Below are 20,325 nucleotides of genomic sequence, written 5' to 3'. Positions count from 1 at the left end.
TAGTGTGCTATGTCCATCAGGTGTCCATACTAAGTTCAGCACCAATATTCTGGGAGCAGAGGACCACTAGGTTGCCTATGGAGGGGTGAACCAGCCCAGGTTGGGAACAGCGTAGGTCAAAACTCGTGTGCTGATCAGTAGTAGGATCACACTTGTGAAGTGAATAGCCACTGCACTCCATCCTGGGCAACATAGTGAGACTCCATCTCATAAAAAAAAATTTAAAAATAAAAGAATTTTTTAAAAAAAGGCAACACAAACCATGTGCAAGACCCAAACTCAAATCCAAGGTGGGGTCCCCCAGCCCAGGGTTCTCTTTCCTTCAGACACACAGAGTTTGCATTCACAAAGAGAAGTGGCGAATGAATGCCGCCTTGTTTTCTTCAATTCCCCACACAATTATGTCCCAAGCAAGACCTCACTTGCATGGATGCAAGCAAGAGGATGCAGTGGGAGAGCGTGGGTTCAAATCCTCACTCTGCCATAAGCTGTGTAACTTTGGCTCGCTTAGCCTCTATGCCTCAGTTTCTCCATGTGTGAAGTGGGGATGATGATCATGATAGCAGCTATCTCACAGGTAAGGTTCAAGTTAATACATGGGAAGCTCTTCAATAAAGAGTCGTTACTAGCTTTTTTTTTTCTTTTTTTCTTTTTTTTTTGTAGAGACAGGTTCTCTCCATCTTACCCAGGCTAGTCTCAAACTCCTGGGGTCAAGGGATCAGTGTTCTTTTTATTAAAAGGAATAAACCTTTCAGAACTACTAGATACAATGCTAGACACATATTTGCAAAGAGAAGGGTGAAAAGTAAGTCTACTTTCATACCCCTCAGGCAACTCGAACTCACCACATCCAGAATCAATCTCATCACTCCTCCCCCAAAGTGATGCCCATTGAACTCTTCTTGATGAATGTTCTGCTGCCAGAACCATGACCTACCTGGATCCTCTCGCTTCATTCCCCACTTGCAACCCATCACCAAGACCAGTCCACGTGACTCCCAAAGAGCTCCTAGGACCACCTGCATGTCTCCCTGTCCCTAGGGTGGACCCACAGGTTGAGCTTCCCTTGAAACTCTGCTACCTACAGTTTTGCTTCAAGATAGAGCACGTGACCGACCCTGTGTGGCCCAGAACAGCAGAGACAGCTTCCTTTTGTGATGCCCACCAGGGTCCCCCGACCCTTGATTCTGGTCTGGTTCCAGACACTCCAATTCCCAGCAGCCAGCCCCAGCTCAGCACCTAACCCACACTGGACAAGAATGCTCTCTGGCTAAAAACCCCTTCGATGGCTCCCCACTGCTCCTAGACTACAGCTCCAGCTCCTTCCCCTGCCAGGATTGGTCTGGCCCATTCCTCTTGCTGCCAGCCTCAGCAACGGCCCTGAGCCTGAGAAGCCCTCACAGGGTCCAGCGCAGCTCCCTTGCCATCATTTCACACACACACCACTTTTGCCTTTGGCTAAACCAATCCTTTCTCTCTCCTTGGCTGCCATCCCACTGCCTAAGGGACCCAAACTGCCTTTCTCATATGGGGTCTTGGAGGGATGAAGGAGGGGTGCCACCTCTGCTTGACCTGGGGGTTCCCCCTCTCGCCCCTATCACAGATGGGCAGGACCTCTCCCCCAAGGTTGGACTTCCCCAGGGCAGGATTTGCAGGGTGTGGGGTGGGGGCAGTGGCGGAGAGGAACGGGTTTGAGACGCTGCCCAGGTGCTGAAGGAACTAGGGGAGGCTAATGGACGTCTAAAGATGGGGCCGTGGCTCCCCCTGCTGACGGGAGGCCATATTGCACCCTGTGTCAAGGCAGCCCAGAGCTGGCTTGAGCTCCAAGGGGAAGCGATCTGGCCACGTGCCTGGACTGGAAGAGCTGGCTGTTGCTGAGCAAGTGCCGGTTTCTTCTGGAAGGTTGGCTCTGGCACTCCTGCTCACGCTTCCCAGATCCACAAAGATCATTTTTATCATCCCCGTAAAACCACCCCTCCAATAGAGGGCGTCCTCCTGGAGGGCAGGCACCTATTCAGCGCCCAGCACCTGACACAGAGTAGAGGCTCAGTCAACATCTGACCAACACAAGAGCAAGTAGGTATCGTGGGAGTCCAGTGTGAACAACGGAGAAGATGGGAAGGGGGACCCGCAGCAGGGGTGCCCGCAGGGAACAAGGCCCCGGGTAGGGGTGAGGGCAAGTGGGACAGGTCTTGGAGGTGAGGAGGCCATGGTACTGGCTGACTGAGGCCCCTGTGGGGCCTAGAGCCTGAAGCGAAGGATGGCCTGGGAGTGGCTGTGGGGATGGAGGAGGAGGCTGCCCACCCACCTCCAGCCTGTTCTCCCTGGTGGAAGCCAGGTCCCCTGGCTCCAACCCTGAACCCCACTCCAGCCTTTACCCACAAGGCCCAGGCCAGCCTTGGTTTGACCCTCACCGCCTCCCTTTGGGGCCCAAAGTTCAACAGGGAGAGTAATCTTCTCTACCATTCTCGCCAGTCCAGCCGTGGGTCATCAGGCTTACACTCTGGGGGCTGGCACGGAGCAAGGGTCTCAGAGGGTAGGGAGGGGTGACCAGCTTGCCTGGAACTCTGGCTGGGGCCAAGGAGTGGCTCTAGAGGTCTTCCCCTGATGGGCCCAAGAGAAAGGGCTAGAGGGGCCAGCAGAGGTTTGGGACCCAGCAAGGCAGGGCTCTGGAGCCCTGGCTGCTCCAGAATGGAGGTTGGTGGACCTGGGGCCACTCAGACCAGAGGACAGGCCACGGCTCTTAACTTCAGAAGCCACTGCCAAGCTGCCACTGCTCCCAGAGCCCCAGCTTCCAGCCCAGGTCTACCCCAGCCTGGAGCCTGAGGGTTCCAAAGTCCCCCACACAGCAGAAGGGAAGAGGGCCCCGTGTGGCCCTCTCTTGGACAAGGAGCTCCTCTCACCCCCTAACCCTGGGGTTCCCTATTCTTCTGCTTGACAAGACGGCCTCTGGCCATCAAGAAAGGGAAGGGAGGGAGGGATGGAAGGTGACAGTTCTGGGCTCTGGTCGCCCTCCATGCACCTGTGAGCCCTTCCCAGTCCCAGGCACCTGGCTGAGGCACCCCAGGCCCGGCCCTGCATGGCAGGGGCACTGCAGCCCATCCCTGGGGGTCTGGAGCCAGCACTCAGCCTCCTGCCAGCGCCCCCTGCTGGCAGCCCAGCAGGTGTGTGCTGCCTCCATTTTGTCCCAGGACCCCAAGGCTGGGCAGTTACACCTCTGGGGTAGCAGAGCTGCCTGGCCACACTGCCACTTGTTGGTGCTTTGTGGGGAGGGGACAGGAAGTTTTTGGGCAGTTGGAAACTTGGCTGCCATGATGAGAGGGAGCAGAGGTTCAGGTGGCAGTGGGTAAAGCCGTGTGGGAGGGTCTCATTGGTTTCCTGCCCACAAGTGACCAGGTCCCCTCCACACTCGCCGCACCCCCAGTTCACCACTGGCCCATTGCTGTATCTTTCTTTATTGGGTTGGGGGAAACTGGAGGGGGCTGGAAGGCCATGACCATGACACAAGCAAGACCACCCCTACTCAGCGAAGCACAGAACAGCCGTGCAGGAAAGACAGCCCCGAGACCCGCCTGCCGCACCTCCTCGGCTTTTGGTGGGGTGGGGGGCAGGGGCGGGAGAGGCAACAGGGGAGGGGATCCACTGCCCCCAGGCAGGGCAGAGCCTGAGGACAGACTTGGGGGTGCTCCATTCCAACCCCAGCACCATGCGCCACACCCTCGAATCTCAAACTCCAGCAGAGGCCCCAGGGGTGAAGGGTGGGGGAGGGACCAAAAGCATCCAAGGGAAGGAAATCCAGGGGTCAGTCCACTTGGCCTTGGCATCTGCCTGAGAGGGAGAAGCAGAGGGAAAGGGGATAGTTAGGAGCCGACCTGCCAGCCCTGTGCCCCCACCTCCCACCTCGGTCAAATCCCGGATTTCTTAGAGGCCCTCTCCCCCTCCACTCCCTTGCCCAATCTCGGGCACCCACAGGCCCTCCCTGTCCTTCCACCTCTCCTGGGGCCCTGGCTCCTCCCTCTGCCCTCAGTCCTCTGGCCTGTGGGGGCCACCCCACTTAGCTCTTGGCCACATGGAGTGCCACCACCCCCTAAGCTCTTCAAGGAGCCAGCTCCCGGGGGTGCAGGGTCCACCCAAACACACCTGGAGATCACCACTTGGGGGGCTGGACAGCATGGAGGCCTGAGTGGCTGTGGCGGGCCAGGCCCTGCTCAGAGGCCCCCTCAGCCTCTGGGCTCTGCCCCAGCTTCCGGATGTGGCGCAGGAATGAGGTGGCATTGAAGGCTCGCTGCCAGAAGAGAGGGAGATCAGGCCAGGCCTGGGCCAGGCCCCAGCCCCAAGACTGTGAGGACCGCAGTGGCCACTGGGAAGTCACAGCGATCAGGCTACAGCTGGGACGCGGCGGGTGACCACACTGGGTCTGTCTCCACACTGACCTTCCAGTGCATCCGAGCAAAGTTCTTCTGGATCTGCTCACTGACAGAGCCTAAGATGTCCCTGTCGAAGGCTGTGTCCCCAGAGATCCTGGGGAAAGGCTGAAGGTCGGGGGGGGGCCTCTCTGCAGGTGCAGTCCCCCTGGCCCTGGGGCAGCTCAGCAGGGCTCCCACTCACCAAAGATGCTGCAAGGCCTGCTGGCAGGTGAACCTTTTCTGGGGGTCTCGCTCCAGAAGGTGCCGGATGAAGTCTTTGGCTGGAACAGGGAGGCTGGGTCAGCCCATCGGGTCCCCACTCCCTTGCATCACCCCCAAGCACGGGCCAGCCTGAAGCTCACCTGATTCTGAGATGTCATCCCAGAAAGGAGAGTCAAACTCATAGCTGGCCCTCAGGATCTGGTTGAAGAGTTCAGGGTCGCTCTCGTCGTAGAAAGGGGGATACCCACACAGCCTGGCACCCACAGATGAATCACCCAGCTGTCCCACCCTCCCCAACCCAGCGGGGGCAGGCAGGCAGGAGACAAGCCTTCCCAGCAGTCACTCACAGGATGTAGGAGATGACGCCCAGTGCCCACACATCTACGGCCTTCCCGTAGGGTTTCTGCTCCAAGAGCTCTGGGGCTGGGGGCCAGAGACAGACAGACGCACGCACAGGCATACACGCAGCCATGCCGCTCAGTGTCGCTGGCTCAGCCTACTCAAGCCCAGGAATGGCCCACACAAAGGCAACGGGCACAACAGCCTTCCCGGCTATCTAGGGTCCCCCAGGCCACCCCACTCCCAGCAAGCCTCACCCACATATCCGGGGGTCCCACAGGCGGTGCCTAGCATGTTGCCAGCCTGGATTTTGGAGAGTCCAAAGTCAGAGACCATGATCTTTGAGTCCTCAAAGGGCGTGGCATACAGGAGGTTTTCGGGCTGTGACACACGGACACCGGGAAAAGGGCCAGGTCAGTCCTGATGTGGTGCCGGTGCTGGGACAGGATGAGGACTACACGCTCTCAGGTTCCCCAGAGCCTTGGTGGAGAGGGAGATCAAGAAAGGCCCCAGCCGTGCTCCCGGGAAAACAAAGGCAGGGCCAGGTGGGCAAATGGGAGGGTGGGGCGCAGAGGCCGCAGCCAGGCACCTTGAGGTCCCGGTGCACGATCCCCAGGCTGTGCAGGTATGAGACGGCGCCGAGGACCTGACCCACCAGATGGCTGGCATCCTTCTCTGTGTAGGAGCCGCGCTCCATGATGCGGTCAAACAGCTCGCCACCCGTCACCCTGGGGGTGCCAGGGGTTTGGCTGACCCAGGCACTCAGCCTGGCCTTCAGCCCCACTCACTGCTCAGCCCCTCCCCGGCTCCCACAGCCTGCCCAGGCCCTCCTCACAGTTCCATGGCCAGGTAGAGGTGGGAAGGGCTCTCGTGGACATCTTCCAGAGCGACAATGTTGGGGTGACTGATCCTGCAACGGCAAGGAAGCGCCTGTGGGCCAACAGAGTCAAGGGGTGCTCTGTCCTGAGGCCCTGGGAAAAGCCTCCTCCCTCTTCTCTTCCTCCCACCTCTGTTCCCCATTCCCTACCACATGCCACCCCTGCCGGGTCCAGGAAGACGCAGCTCCAGCCTGAGCCCTGGCCTTCCTTCCAAAGCCCATTTGAAAAGCACACATCAATATCCACTAGCTCCCTCTGGCTGCCACAGGGACGTGCAGGCCCAGAGAGAGCACTGCCCCAGGCTTCCCAAAGGTTGGTGGCCAGGCCTAGACTAGAGCCAGGGACTCCTTGCACCCCTCATCGACCTATGCCACATTCCAGGGCCCCGCGAGGTGCGCACCTACGGAGCACTGCGATCTCGTTCTCCACCAGGGCCTCCTTGCCCCGGAGGGCCTTCTTGGGGATGCACTTGAGGGCCACGAGGTGTGCGGAGCCCCGCTCCTGGGCCAGCACCACCTCGGAGAAGGCACCCCTGCCGCAGACACGAGCGGTGGGAGGTGGGAAGGAAGTGGGAAGAGAAGAGAGGCAGGAGGGAGAGAGAGGGGAGCGGGGAGGGCCTCCTGTGAAGGAGATGGGGAGGACCTACCTGGCCCTGTGCCACCCCCCACGGAACTCAACACATGCCCTCTCACAGACACACTCACATTCACACACCCCTACATATTCACACACACATCATCTCACACCCACTCGCGTAGTCACACACACATGCCATCTCACACGGGCATACACACACACGATCACACGCGCGCACACTCACGAGCCGAGCCTCTCGCGGATCTCATAGACGCTGCTGATGTCCTCCGTGTGTTTCTTCAGCAGCAGCATGTCTGGAGGGGCAGGGGAGAGGTGATGGGGGTCCCTCCTCCCTCCCCCGCACCGGGGGCGAGGGCAGCTTCCTCCTCCACCCCTGTCAGGCAGGCCTCAGCCGTTGCCGCTGCGCTCGATCCTCCCCTCCCCCGTCCAGGTCCACACCCCCAGACGGACGCCTCCCAGCGAGGCCACCGCATACCCGCCTCCACATCCCAGGCCTACAGCTGCCATCCCACGCCCCCACACCCTGCACCCCGGCAGCGACCAGCGCCTGGATGCTGCCTCTCTGCCTCCACACATCCGGCCGCTTTCCAGAAGGCTCCATGCTCACCCACGCCGGTCCCTCCCCCATCCACACATCCACAGCGCCCACGCCCCCACCCCCGCCTAGACCCGCTACCCATGGCACAGCGCCCACAGGCACCCGCTGCCCAAGCCACCAAGCCGCCCGAGATGCACCTGCGATCCCCGCGCGCAGCCACCTGCCAAGACCGCGGCCACCCACGCGGCCGCAGACGCAGCCCGGCCCTCGGCGCCGCGGAGTAGGGGGACCTGGCAGCCTGGGCCGCCCGCGTCCCGAGCTGCGTGGACCGAGCGCGAGCGGGCAGGGGGCGCGCCAGGCGTGACAGGTGTGCTGCGGGCGCGCAGGGCTGTGGCGGCCGTGGGCCGGACCTGGTGCGCCCCCGCCTCTCGCGTCCCCGCGCCCCGAAGCAGGTGTGGACCTGGAGCGGGTGCCGCAGCGTGGTTCCGTGCAGTGGCCGCCTCGCCAAGCCCCCCGCCCGCTTCCCGCCGGCCCCGCCCCCTCCGCGCACGCCCCCGCCGGCCGCCCAAGCACGCAGTGGCCAAGCGCGGCCGCGGCGCCGCAGGGCACCTTGTAAGGCAATCGCCGGGCTCCGACTCGGGCGCCGGCCGCCACCGCCCGGCCCACTGCTCTCTCGCGCCGCCTCCCGGAGCTGCGGCCCGGCTGGGCCGACCCCAGGACCTTTGCACCACCGGTGGCTGTCTCCCAGAGAGCTCTCTTCGGTCACAGGTCGGCAAGGCTCTCTGCCTTCCAGTCTCTGCTTTCACCGCCTCTCCGAGGACAGGCCGACCAGGCCACTTGCCCAAAAACAGCCTCCATCCCTAGCTCCAGGACCCTGCAACCCTGCACCACAGCTCTGCCACCCTGGGCTCCCGGCACTCACTGGGCTCCCTCTGGCTCCACCATTAATCCCTCACCCTCACTCTCTTCTCTACCCAGCAGCCAGAGCATTCCTTTTATTGAGATCATGTCACCGTCCCGCAGCTCTCTATGTCAATCCAAGTCAAAGCATGAGTCCTTAGGGGGTGGCCTAATGACTGCTCTGGCCCCTCCCCACCTTTCCCGGCCACTGGCCTCCTGACTGGCCCTAACCCGCACCACAGTTGCAGCTGCGTCCCAGCCTTTGCTCCCCTGCCTGGAATGTTCTTCGCTCAGATATCTGCCTGGCTTGGCTCCTCACTCCATCAGATCTCAGCTCAAATGTCCCCTCCTCAAACCGGCCTCCCCGGCTCTGCCTCTCCCAATTCTCCCCGCATACCCCGGCCCTGTCTTTAGAACGTCCAACAGCAAAAATCACCTTCTTCGCCTGGTCTTCCTCACCAAAGCGTCTGCTCCCAGAGAGTGTATCTCCGCAAACCCAGCCAAGACTAGCATAGGAAATAAGTGCGGGTGACTGAATTCAATTCTGCATCCAACAGTTACTGGACCCCCCTCGCTGCCCGCCATCCAGTCCCATGAGGTTCTGGTACCCTCCCCAGGGTCTGTGCTCCACATCCCCGCAGGTCAGCATCACAGGGGTTCCATCAAGTGGCAGGGTCCAGTCGTCACAGTGACCCATGGGCCCTGGTATGACACAGTCTTCAAGAGAGTCTGCGGGGCAGGAAGAGTTTTTTTAAAAATCATTTTTCCAGACCTCAACTCCCATATATACTCTGTGTAAAAACTGGGAAATCTGAGAAGGCCCCTGGCAGCTCTTGCCCCCTGGCCTTTCCCAGTCACCCCTCCCAGGGCACTGCAGAAGGCTCCAGGGACCCCGGCACTCAGAAGCTCCAGTCCTACCTGCTCATCTATGTGAACAGGGTTTCCTGGGACCGACATCTAAAACAGAAAAAAAACAGGAATGGAACTGATGCTGAGCCCCTTCTCATGACAGCAGGAAGTGCAATTTGTTCACAGATACCCACAGATAATTCCCCAGAATGTCTAATACACCAATGGTGCTTTGCTCAAGCCAGAAGAAGCGTTAGCAGAGTTCTACAACATGGTCCCGGGTTATAAAAAGAAATAGAAATACACATATTTCTGTGTCCCAGAGAAATATGGTGGTGTAATAAAAAACTGCCCACGTGGACAGAGATGGCACAAAGAGACCTCTCTGAGGGGCAGCAGATGGAAACTGGAGGCCAGAAGGAAAGCATCCACCTCCAAAGTGGGCCTGGGAAAGAAGAGCCAGCGGGCAGGTATGGGTCCACGAGGTGACTCAGATGCCCCTGGCCTCATGTAAAAACTGATGGCACAATTTTTGTTTTAAATCATTGTATCATGGGGTTTTTTGGTTTATTGTTGTTGTTGTTGTTGTCGTTGTTTGAGACAGAGTCTCACTCTGTCGCCCAGCCTGGAGTGCAGTGGTGCAATCTCAGCTCACTACAACCTCTGCCTCCTGGGTTCAAGCAATTCCCCTGCCTCAGCCTCCTGAGTAGGCTGGGACTACAGGTGCACGCCACCACGCCCAGCTAATTTTTGTATTTTTAGTAGAGGCAGGGTTTCACCATGTTGGCCAGGCTGGTCTCGAACTCCTGACCTCAGGTGATCTGCCCGCCTCAGCCTCCCAAAGTGCTGGGACTACAAGTGTGAGCCACTGCACTAGGCCTGTATCATGTGTTACAAGAGAAATTACACCTTCTGGCCTGGCAAGGTGGCTCATACTTGTAATCCCAGCACTTCGGGAGGCTGAGGCTGGAGGATCACTTGAGCCCAGGAGTTCCAGCCTAGCCTGGGCAATATAGCAAGACCCCACTTTCTTTTTTTCTTTTTTGAGATGGAGTATAGAAAGTAAAAAGTTCCTCTTCAAAGTTTCCCTTCTTATTAAAAAATAAATCGTAAGTGTTAGAAATAATAGTTTCTTTTAAAGACTAACTTCCTTCAAGCCTCCTTGCTTGTGCTAGTAACTCTTTGTTAAGCCCTATCCTATGTAGCTGTTAAACATGCTTACAGGCACGTAGTACATTCTATGTCCTTGTACTTTAACCAAGATATCTGTGCTGGACGTGCTCACAGGCATGTCCCAGCTCGCAGCCTATGTCCCTTTCCTGTTTGGGAATATTATTACTTTTCTAAGTCATTTCGTAAGCAACTTCCTCTTTTCCTTTATCCTTCCATTGCTTTTACCTATTTTTAAAAGTTTTAAACTATTAGCCAATCAGGTTTTAGTTTAGATTGTGAGGTCTGGCTCCAGCCAATGGAAACAGGACACAGTAGCACGGACAAACTGCGTAGGGGATAAAAATTGCTTCCCTCCTTTGTTTGGTGCACTTGCGTGGCAAAACTGCTGGCGAGTGTACCCTTTCCGCAGAAAGTTAAAAAACGGCCTTGCTAAGAAAATTAAACTTATGCCAGGTGTGGTGGCTCACGCCTGTAATCCCAGCAGTTTGGGAGGCCGAGGCAGGCAGATCACCTGAGGTCAGGAGTTCAAGACCAGCCGGGCCAACATGGTGAAACCCTGTCTCTACTAAAAATACAAAAATTAGCTGGGCATGGTGATGGGTGCCTGTAATCCCAGCTACTCGGGAGGCTGACGCAGGAGAATCGCTTGAACCCAGGAGGCAGAGGTTGCACTGAGCCGAGATTGTACCACTGCACTCCAGCCTGGGCAACAGAATAAGACTGTGTCTCAAAAAAAGAGAAAAGAAAAGACAAGACAAGACCCAACTCAATAAGAAAACAACCCAGGCCGGGCGCGGGGGCTCAAGCCTGTCATCCCAGCACTTTGGGAGGCCGAGATGGGCGGATCACAAGGTCAGGAGATCGAAACCATCCTGGCTAACCCGGTGAAACCCTGTCTCTATTAAAAAATACAAAAAACTAGCCGGGCGAGGTGGTGGGCGCCTGTAGTCCCAGCTACTCAGGAGGCTGAGGCAGGAGAATGGCGTAAACCCGGGAGGCGGAGCTTGCAGTGAGCTGAGATCCGGCCACTGCACTCCAGCCTGGGTGACAGAGCGAGACTCCGTCTCAAAAAAAAAAAAAAAAGAAAACAACCCAATTTAAAAATGAGCAAAAGATCTGAACAGATGGCCTGGCGCGGTGGCTCATGCCTGTAATCACAGCACTTTGGGAGGCCGAGGTGGGTGGATCACGAGGTCAGGAGATCGAGACCATCCTGGTTAACACGGTGAAACCCCATCTCTACTACAAATACAAAAAATTAGCCGGGTGAGGTGGCGGGCGCCTGTAGTCCCAGCTACTTGGGAGGCTGAGGCAGGTGAATGGCGTGAACCCAGGAGGTGGAGCTTGCAGTGAACCGAGATTGTGCCACTGCACTCCAGTCTGGGTGACAGAGCAAAACTCCGTCTAAAAAAAAAAAAAAAGATCTGAACAGATGCCTCTCCAAAGAAGAAATACCAATGGCAAGTAAGCATATCAGAAGATGTTTAACATCATACATCATTAGGGAATTGCAAATTAAAACCACAAGGAGATACCGCTGCATACCTACTAGATAGCCAAAATCCCAAACACTGACAACCCTAATGCTGGCAAGGACCTGGAGCAGCAGCAAGAACTCCCATTCATTGCTGGTGAGAATGCAACAAGGTACAGCCACCCTGAAAAACGGCTGGCAGTTCCTTCCGAAGCTAAGTATACTCTTACCCTACAATTCAGCAATCATACTCCTTGGTATTTACCCAAATGATTTGAAAACTTATGTCCACACAAAAATCACCACACACATATTTATAGCAGCCTTTTTTTCCTAAAAGACCAATGTGATAGCATTAGCAACTTTATTCGTAATTGGCGAAAACTGGAAGCATTTAAGATGTTCCTCGGTAGGTGAACAAATAAAATGTGGTATATCTGGACAATGGAATACTAGTCAGTGATAAAGAGGGAAAAGCTGTGAACCCATGCAAAGAAATAAGTGAATCTTAAATACATATTGCAGAGTAAAAAGCCTGACAAAGCTGCCTACTCTATGACTCCATTTACCTGACATGACATTCCCGCAAAAGCAAAATAGACGAAAAAAAGACAGAAAACAGATCCACGGTTGCCAGGGGTCTGAGAGAGGGGATCATGCTTGACTAGGGGCAGCACAGGGATCCTGTAGGGCAGGGAAACTTCTGTATGATGCTGTAATGATGGACACGTGACACTCTGAATATGTCAAAACCCACAGAACTTTACGGCAGACAGAGGGAACTTAAATAGGCACCTTTTAAAATAATCTTTTAGAAGGTTGGGAGATCACAAGACGGAATGCAGACTGTGACAAAAGGCAATTAGAAATGTACAGAACAAACAAAAAAGGAACAGAAATGTACAAAACAGCCTTACTGAAGGGGGTCAGGGAGAAAGGGGCTGATCTCAGTCACTCTGGAAATGAGTGGCATCTGTCAGACTAAAAGCAAAAGGAAGCACACATAAGTGCTGTACTCTGATAAGATCACTCCCCACCAGGGTAGGGGTGAATGATCCTGAAACCTCTTCACCTTTATACCACAATTCAAGAACTGTGGCAACGGATGGAAGACGGTGGGAGCCAGGTTTCTCACTTTAATTTGAATTTTTTATTTTATTTTTAGAGACAGGATCTTGCTGTGTAGCCCAGGCTGGAGTGCAGTGGCACAATCATGGCTCACTGCAGTCTTGACCTCCTAGGCTCAAGAGATCCTCCCAACTCAGCCTCCCGAGTAGCTGGGACCACAGGCATGCACCACCATGCCTGGCTAATTTTTCATATTTTTGGTAGATTTGGGGTTTCACCATGTTGGCCAGGCTGGTCTTGAACTCCTGACCTCAGATGACTCACCGGCCTCCACCTCCCAAAGTGCTGGGATTACAGGTATGAGCCACCGTGCCTGGCCTGGGTTTCTCACTTTTAGAGTGGGAGGTTATAGACAAGCAAGGGCAGACAGCTAGAATGACCCAGGTGGTGATGGATTAGAGTTGGAGACATCAGTGTGCACTCGTGTTGAGTTTAATATAGATACTGATGCGCATATGTATCTGTTTATAGATGTTATGCTAGTAACATAACATGAGCTAGTATATATATAAAATGGGTTAGTATATATATGGGTTTATATATATCTCTCTATCTATAGTATATGGGTTAGCATGCATATATATATATATGTTCTTGCTGTCAGCAGAGAGGGCCTAGAAGCAGCAATACTCCAGGAACAATGGGCACACCTAGAGCCCAGATCTTCGTCTCCAACACCATTCTCTCAAAAATGGCTCCTTGGAGAAAATGGCTGGTTCTAGGACTGGTTCAGGAAATGTAAGGGATGAGCACAGAGCCAGAAAGTAAGGAAGTGCTCACACAGACAGCCACAGCCACACCCACACAGGCATGCAGACACACAAGCAGTGATGAAGGGACGTCCAAAGGACATAGGTGGCCGGGTGCAGTGGCTCACTCCTGTAATCCCAGCACTTTGGGAGGCCGAGGAGGGTGGATCATCTGAGGTCAGGAGTTCGAGATCAGCCTGGCCAACATGGAGAAACTCTCTCTACCAAAAAAATACAAAACTGAGCTGGGCGTGGTGGCGGGCGCCTGTAGTCCCAGCTACTTGGGAGGCTGAAGTGGGAGAACCGCTTGAGCCCAGGAGGCGGAGGTTGCAGTGAGCAGAGATCACACAACTGCCCACCAGCCTGGATGACAGAGTGAGAACCTGTCTCAAAAAAAAAAAAAAAAAAAGGGACACAGGAGCCAACTGAAAGAGACCCCAACAGTCCAAGATGGAAATTCTGAGCAAGAAAATAAAGAGTTGTGCTAGATTAAAACCAAATACAAGGTACACATGTACGAGTGCATACGGGTATAAATAAATGATTACATAAATAAATGTGGGAGAACAGACGAAATTCCTGTGCAGAACTCCACATCACTTGTGTAGATATTCCCCCTCCAGGAGGTGGCCCCGCTCCCTAACTGGGCCACACGGAGTAGCTTCCTTCCCAAGAGCACGGTATGGAAAGGGGGAACAATCACTTCCCAGTGGAGAAACCCGACAAACAGGACCCCAGCCGGTCGTTCCAGGTCCACATGGCCCCCGATGAGGCGCCTCGTCCCCGTGGTCTTCCTCCTGATCACCCCGAGAGCCTCCTCGAAGCTGTCAGGGCCACCAAGAACTGTCACAGCCAAGAGGAGCCTCAGGAGACAGGATGACTAAATGCAACATGTGATCCTGACAGAAAAAGGACATTAGGGAAAAGCCAAGAAAACCTGAATAAACTATGGGCTTTAGTTACTGACAATGTTGATTCATTATTTGCAATAACTGATGTTGATTCATTAATTGCAATAAATGAGCTGTCCTACTAAGGTGGGAGATGGGGGTGGGCTGTATGGGAATTCTTGACACCTCTTCACAGTTTGTCTATACATCTAAAACTAGTCTAGAAGGCGAAGGCTGTAAAATTACCTACTGGGTACACGTTCACTATTCAGGTTGTAACCACCTAATGGGTTCATTTTGCCCGCTGCCCAGATAGATAGAGCCGATTTATCAAGGCAGGGTAATTACAAAAAGGAAAGTTTTGTTTTTTTGAGACAGAGTCTCGCGCTGTCACCCAGGCTGGAGTGCAGTGGCGCGAGCTCAGCTCACTGCAACCTCCGCCTCCCAGGTTCAAATGATTCTCCAGCCCCAGCCTCCTGAGTAGCTGGGACTACAGGCGTACACCATCGTGTCCGGCTAATTTTTGTATTTTTAGTAGGGACAGGGTTTCACCATGTTGGCAAGGCTGGTCTCAAACTCCTGACCTCAGGTGATCTGCCTGCCTCGGCCTCCCAAAGTGCTGGGATGACAGGTGTGAGCCCCCGTGCCCGGCCTGTTTTGTTTTGTTTTGAGGCAGGGTGTTGCTCTCTCAGGCTGGAGTGCAGTGGCACAATCACGGCTCACTGCACCCTTCACCTCTTGAGCTCCTCTTGCCTCAGCCTCCCCAGTAGCTGAGACCACAGGTGCATGTCACCACCCCAGCTAATTTTTAAATTTTTTGTAGAGACAATGTCTCGCTATGTTGCCCAGGCTGGTCTCGAACCCCTGGGATCAAGTGATCTGTGTGAGGCCTCTGAGCCCAAGCTAAGCCACCATATCCCCTGTGACCTGCACGTAGACATCCAGATGGCCTGGAGCAACGGAAGATCCATAAAATAAGTGAAAATAGCCTTCACTGATGACCTTCCAGCATTGTAATTTGTTTCTGCCCCACCCTAACTGATCAATGTACTTTGTAATCTCCCCTACTCTTGAGAAGGTTCTTTGGAATTCTCCCCACCCTTGAGAATGTACTTTGTGAGATCTGCCAAACATTGCTCCTAACTCCACCGCCTATCCCAAAACCTATAGCACTAATGATAATCCCATCACCCTTTGCTGACTCTCTTTTCGGACTCAGCCCACCTGCACCCAGGTGAAATAAACAGCCTTGTTGCTCACACAGAGCCTGTTTGGTGGTCTCTTCACATGGACGCGTGAGACAACTGCCCACCTGGTCCTCCCAAAATGCTGGGATCAGAGTTTAATACACGTAGAGGAGACTGGAGTTTTATTATTACTCAAATCAGCTGCCCTGAAATTTTGAAGGCTATGATTTTTTTTTTTTTTTTGAGACGGAGTCTCGCTCTGTCACCCAGGCTGGAGTGCAGTGGCATGATCTGGGCTCACTGCAACCTCCGCCTCCCCCAGGTTCAAGCGATTCTCCTGCCTCAGCCTCCTGAGTAGCTGGAATTACAGGCTCGTGCCACCACACCTGGTTAATTTTTTGTATTTTGTTTGTTTGTTTGTTTTTAGTAGAGACGGGGCTTCACCATGTTAGCCAGGATGGTCTTGATCTTCTGACCTCATGATCCACCCATGTCAGCCTCCAAAGTGTTGGGATTACGGCATGAGCCACCGTGCCCAGCCCCGAAGGCTAGGTTTTTTTTTTTTTTTTTTTTTTTTTGAGACGGAGTGTCACTCTGTTGCCCAGGCTGGAGTGCAGTGGTACAATCTTGGCTCACTGCAACCTCCGCCTCCCGGGTTCAAGCGATTTCTGGCTAACTTTTGTATTTTTAGTAGAGACAGGGGTTTCACCATGTTGGCCAGGCTGCTCTTGAACTCCTGACCTCAGGTGACCTGCCCGCCTCGGCCTCCCAAAGTGCTAGGATTACAGGTGTGAGCCACCCTGCCCAGCCCGAAAGCTAGGATTTTTTAAAGCTAGTTTGGCAGACGGGACTAGGGAATGGGTGCCACTGACTGGTTGGGGGGGGTGATTCTTGTGTGCTGAACTGAGTCTGCTTTTAGATGGGGCCACAGGACTTTGAGTCATCGGTCTATGTGGTCCGGGTGGAGCCATCTGGTAGTGAGAAATGCAAAAATCTGCAAAGACCTCTCCAAAAGCCAACCTTAGGTTCTACAATAGTGATAGTATCTACAGGAGTAATCGGAGAAGTTACAAATCTCTTGACCTCTGAACAATGGCTGGTCATCATTACTGCTTACATCTTAGCAGAATTCAGGCCCCTCTCATCCTCCTAACCTGCTGGTCTTTCATTAGTTTTTCATCTTGGGAAGGTCTATTATCATTTAAACTATAAACTAAATTTCTCCCAAAGTTAGCTTGGCCCATGTCCGGGAAAGACCAAGAGCAGTTTGGAGGGTAAATGCAGATAGGGTTGGTTAGCTCAGATTTCTCACTGGCGTAATTTTGTTACTGTTAGATAGTTTTTGCAAGGCGGCTTTAGGGTGATGGGTCTGCTGAAAGCTTAGACTTCACCACCACGAAATACATGCATGTAACAAAACCACACTTGTACCCTCTCAATCTATAAAACGAATAAAACCAGTCTAATAAAAGTTTATATAAAACGTAAAAAAACCAAAGCCTCCTTTCTGCGGGTCTGTGTAAACGAGCACAGCTGGTGGGAAGGGCGGAGGTGGGGGTTCTGCTGCCCCCCATCCCCTCCCTGCTGCAGGCCCTCGCCCCCAGCCCCATTCTTTCTGTTCTCCGCTTGGCTGCAGCCGCACGTCGGCCCCCTCCCCAGGAGCTGGAAGTACAAAGCCCTTCCAGGTGGACTCTGGCTCCCTCTTTGTTCCCAGCTTATTCTAATTCCGAAGCTCATTGTGCCCGGCTCGCCTCCAGAAGAGGAGGCGCCCCCACCCTGTCTCCAGCTGTCCGTCCTCCCAGGATAACCAGTCACCCCAGGACCGGGTGGCCCCCCCACCCAGCCCCTCCCTTGTCCGCAGCTGCCCCAGACTTGAGTGGGCGCTGGCTCCGATTCCAGGCCTCCCCCAACAACGGGAGCATTCCGGCTAGCCCCCCTCCCCTGCCCTCCCTCCAGCTCCCCTCTCCTCTCTCTCCCTCCTCCAGCTCCTACTCCAACCTCCAGCCCCAGCTGGGGCCTGAAAGGCCGCCCGCTCCCTGGGACACCGTAGGGGGAGGGCGCAGCTCTCCTTCGTCGCCTCTGCCCCCAGAGAACAGTTTGCTTCTCACCCAGGAGCCACCATAAGAGCTCTGGGCTGGGCACAGGTCGCAGGGCACCTCCACCCCCTCCTGCACATGCTTGGAACCCCCTTTCGGTGAGTAGAACACAAGGGCTTGGCAAGACAGGCGGAGGCTTGGACAGGGCTGGTGCGGGAGAGCCACCTGGCCCTCAGCTGGGGGCCTGGAGAGCCCACCCTGCCCCTCCCCAGCAGCTGCTGCCCCCAGGCCGAGCCTGACGTGCCTTGACAAAGCCCGAGAATGCTTTGAAGCCTTCAGACGTGGGAGAGGACCCAGCCAGGGCTGGAAATCGCTTTGGCTTTGTTCCCCCAACTGCTCAGCAGCTCATGGGAGCAGCCTCAGAAGACCCTGTCACTGGCCGCCCAGGTCAGAGCCTGTGACAGAGACCAGAGCTCTGTCCTGGGTTCCCCGGAAACTCCAGCCTCACCAGCCTGAACTTCATGCACTGCTCAAAGAGGCCCAGCTCTCCCTGGCTGGGCAGGGGCGGCTCCCAGGGTAGCTGATGTGGGGAGGATTCCTGAACCTCCCTCAGGAGCCTCCTGGGACAGAGTCCTGGAGGTCAGCAGAGAAAGGGAAGCCCAGGCTGTGGGTCCCGAGTGGAGGGAAAACTCAGGGGGAATGCCCTGAGGCTGGGAGGCCACAGCCCCATCACACTCCATCTTGTAGTGTTGGAGAAAAATGTAGTTCTACCTCCAGGGCACAGAAAAGCCCGAAGGGATGAGACAAAGGAGGGCTGCTTAGATTTGTGCTTCAGGAGGGTTCCTCTGGCTGCTCAGAGAATGCGGTTTGGGGTCTGGCCCAGGCCGTGAAGAGGAGTTCAGTCACTACCAGGTCCAGACCAGCTGGAGGCGGGGAGGCGAGGACCTGGCCCAGGGGCTGGTAGTGGGTGCACCCCAGGCTGGGCTGGCAGGGGGTGGGGAAGAAGGTGGGTGTGGGAAGGGGTGGCTGCCCGGAGAAGAGCCCAGTTCCAGGAGGTAGAGGGAGTCAGGTATGGGGGCCCACTGAACCTCCCCTCAGATGTGGGGGCCCCCACTCCGAGGGTCCATGAAGCAGTGGCAGCCATTCTGGGCAGCCTCTCACCTTTCACTTCTGTCTCCAGTATCCTCCAGCCTGGCCACCTCGCCCTCTGCCTCGGCCACCTCTGATCTCACAGAGGCAGCAGCAGTCAGGGGTGGCAACTTCTCATGATCCTGCCCCTGGCCTCGGAACCCACCAGAGGAGGAACTGCAGCAGTGGTCACTTCCCCAAAGTGCCATCGGCTCTCCTACATCCTTCTCGAGCCTCCACTCTCTCTCCCTTCCACCCCCACCCTCGGACAAGCAAAATCTGAAAGTCTCCCCTGCCCGCGGCTCCCAGAGCTGTCTGGCGGTGGCCTGCGCTCTCCCTCAAAGCGGCCCTCCCCCAGGTCGCTATCCTCCCTTTGCTGACATCAAGCGCCCACCCCGCACTCCTGCTGGGCTGAGGCCCCCTGAGCCTACTTCACTGGGTCCTCTTCTCAGTTCTCTCAAAGGCCATGGGGTTTGCCTGCAGTCCAGCTGGGTCAGCCCTCTTCCCTCTGTCCTGGGTCCTTGAGTGGCCCCGCTTCTTTAGGGCATCTATGAGTCACTTCTCTAACGCCCCTGTCTCCAGACCAGCTTCAGTCAAAAGCTGGGCCAGAGAAGACCCTAGTGAGAAACTTCAGATGAGCAGTGTGACCCTGCCACCTCAGAGGTGCCCACCCACCACCCCTGGTCTAAGCATAGGTAACACCGCCTGTCTCCCCCAATCACACACACCCCTTGAGGCTCCTCCTCCAAGCCTGGGTGGGGACATTGCCCCTCCCTCACCCAGCAAGCTCAATCTGGCTTGGGCCGGAACTGCTTTTCTTCCTAAAGCTGGCCGGATGGCCTCGGGCTTAGCTTAACGGGATGAGCCATCTGGGGACTGCAGTGTCCACGATCAGATCAGGGAGCTTGAGGTTGAGGGGGGCACACCTTACCTCCCAGGCCAGGACAATGACCCCTTCCTTCCCCACCCCACCCCCAGGCTACTCTTAGCCCTAGAAAGTTCTAAACAAGCTGCTCAGCTGGCAGCGGAGAGCAGCCCAACAAGCTGACTCTTGCTGGGGAGGCCTTGAGGGTCCTGGGAGAGGAACACGGGGTGGGTGGGGGGCGGGCAGCCAAGACCTCAGGGCTGAGGCTTTTGGGGAAGGGTCTGTGCACCCACTAGGCACCAGGGGGCAGCCTTGCCTTATTCCCGCTCCAGTCCCCTCAAGTCCGAAGCCCCTACCCACTCTCACGCCAGGCAAGGGGTGGGGGCCGCCGGGGTCATTTACCCAAGCCCCTTCTCTGCCTTGGTGACAAAGTCGAGCCTTGCTCATCAGCCAGGCAGGCTCGCCTCTGCCCACTGTGGAGACACAGAGGCCTGTCACCTGAAGAGCTGGTCCCGACCTCCAGATCCAGGGTAGCCGGGAAGCTTTAGCCCCCAATGGGGCAGCCTTGGACGGAGCTCGAGGAAGGAGGGGACACGAGGCGGAGACGGCTGCAGCCTGCCAGGGGCGGGGAGAAAGGGAGAAAGGGGGAGGCGGAGGGCTGAGGGGGCTCGGGGGACGTCTTCCTGGGCTGGGAGGGGCCGGCCGGCCGGCCGGGAAGCCTGGGCCGCACTAGGGACCGGCGACCCTGGGGCGAGGGGCGGCCCTGGGCCCTGCGGGAGGCGCTGCCGGCCGCCCTAGGTAGCAACCATCCTGCCTCCGGCTGGAGCAGCGTCTCCTCCCAGGGAGGAGGTGGGCGGAGTGTGACGAGGAGGGCGGGAGGGAGGGATGCGGGAGGGGGAGGGGGCCGGCCGGCCGTTGGGGTGGGGCGATAGTGACATCACCCCGGAGTCGGTTTTTAAGCGGCGG

The 20,325-nt window shown here is 56.0% G+C and overlaps 1 protein-coding gene across 4 annotated transcripts; it reads right to left on the bottom strand.

The window, feature by feature from the left end:
• Positions 1 to 3,439: 3,439 nt before the first annotated feature.
• Positions 3,440 to 7,553, bottom strand: PNCK (pregnancy up-regulated nonubiquitous CaM kinase). 4 transcript variants are annotated; one of them, XM_033201673.1, is made up of 12 exons: positions 7,441 to 7,553; positions 6,666 to 6,735; positions 6,246 to 6,377; positions 5,803 to 5,877; positions 5,557 to 5,695; positions 5,225 to 5,348; positions 4,976 to 5,051; positions 4,769 to 4,881; positions 4,609 to 4,687; positions 4,434 to 4,521; positions 4,141 to 4,285; positions 3,440 to 3,828 (listed from the first exon to the last, which is right to left on the bottom strand). In XM_033201673.1, the coding sequence occupies exons 2-11, from the start codon at positions 6,731 to 6,733 to the stop codon at positions 4,148 to 4,150; spliced, it is 1,032 nt and encodes a 343-aa protein (XP_033057564.1). In that variant the 5' UTR covers positions 6,734 to 6,735; positions 7,441 to 7,553; the 3' UTR covers positions 3,440 to 3,828; positions 4,141 to 4,147. The 4 variants fall into 4 exon arrangements, with proteins under 4 accessions (XP_033057564.1, XP_033057567.1, XP_033057565.1 ...); XM_033201676.1 differs by having other exon boundaries at positions 7,391 to 7,458; XM_033201674.1 differs by lacking the exon at positions 7,441 to 7,553 and adding an exon at positions 7,178 to 7,340.
• Positions 7,554 to 20,325: the final 12,772 nt, after the last annotated feature.

This window comes from Trachypithecus francoisi, unplaced genomic scaffold (genome assembly GCF_009764315.1).
Source record: "Trachypithecus francoisi isolate TF-2019V2 unplaced genomic scaffold, Tfra_2.0 Lachesis_group6, whole genome shotgun sequence".
In the NCBI taxonomy this organism is placed as follows: domain Eukaryota; kingdom Metazoa; phylum Chordata; class Mammalia; order Primates; family Cercopithecidae; genus Trachypithecus; species Trachypithecus francoisi.
This window is presented reverse-complemented; position numbering and strand designations above follow the sequence as displayed.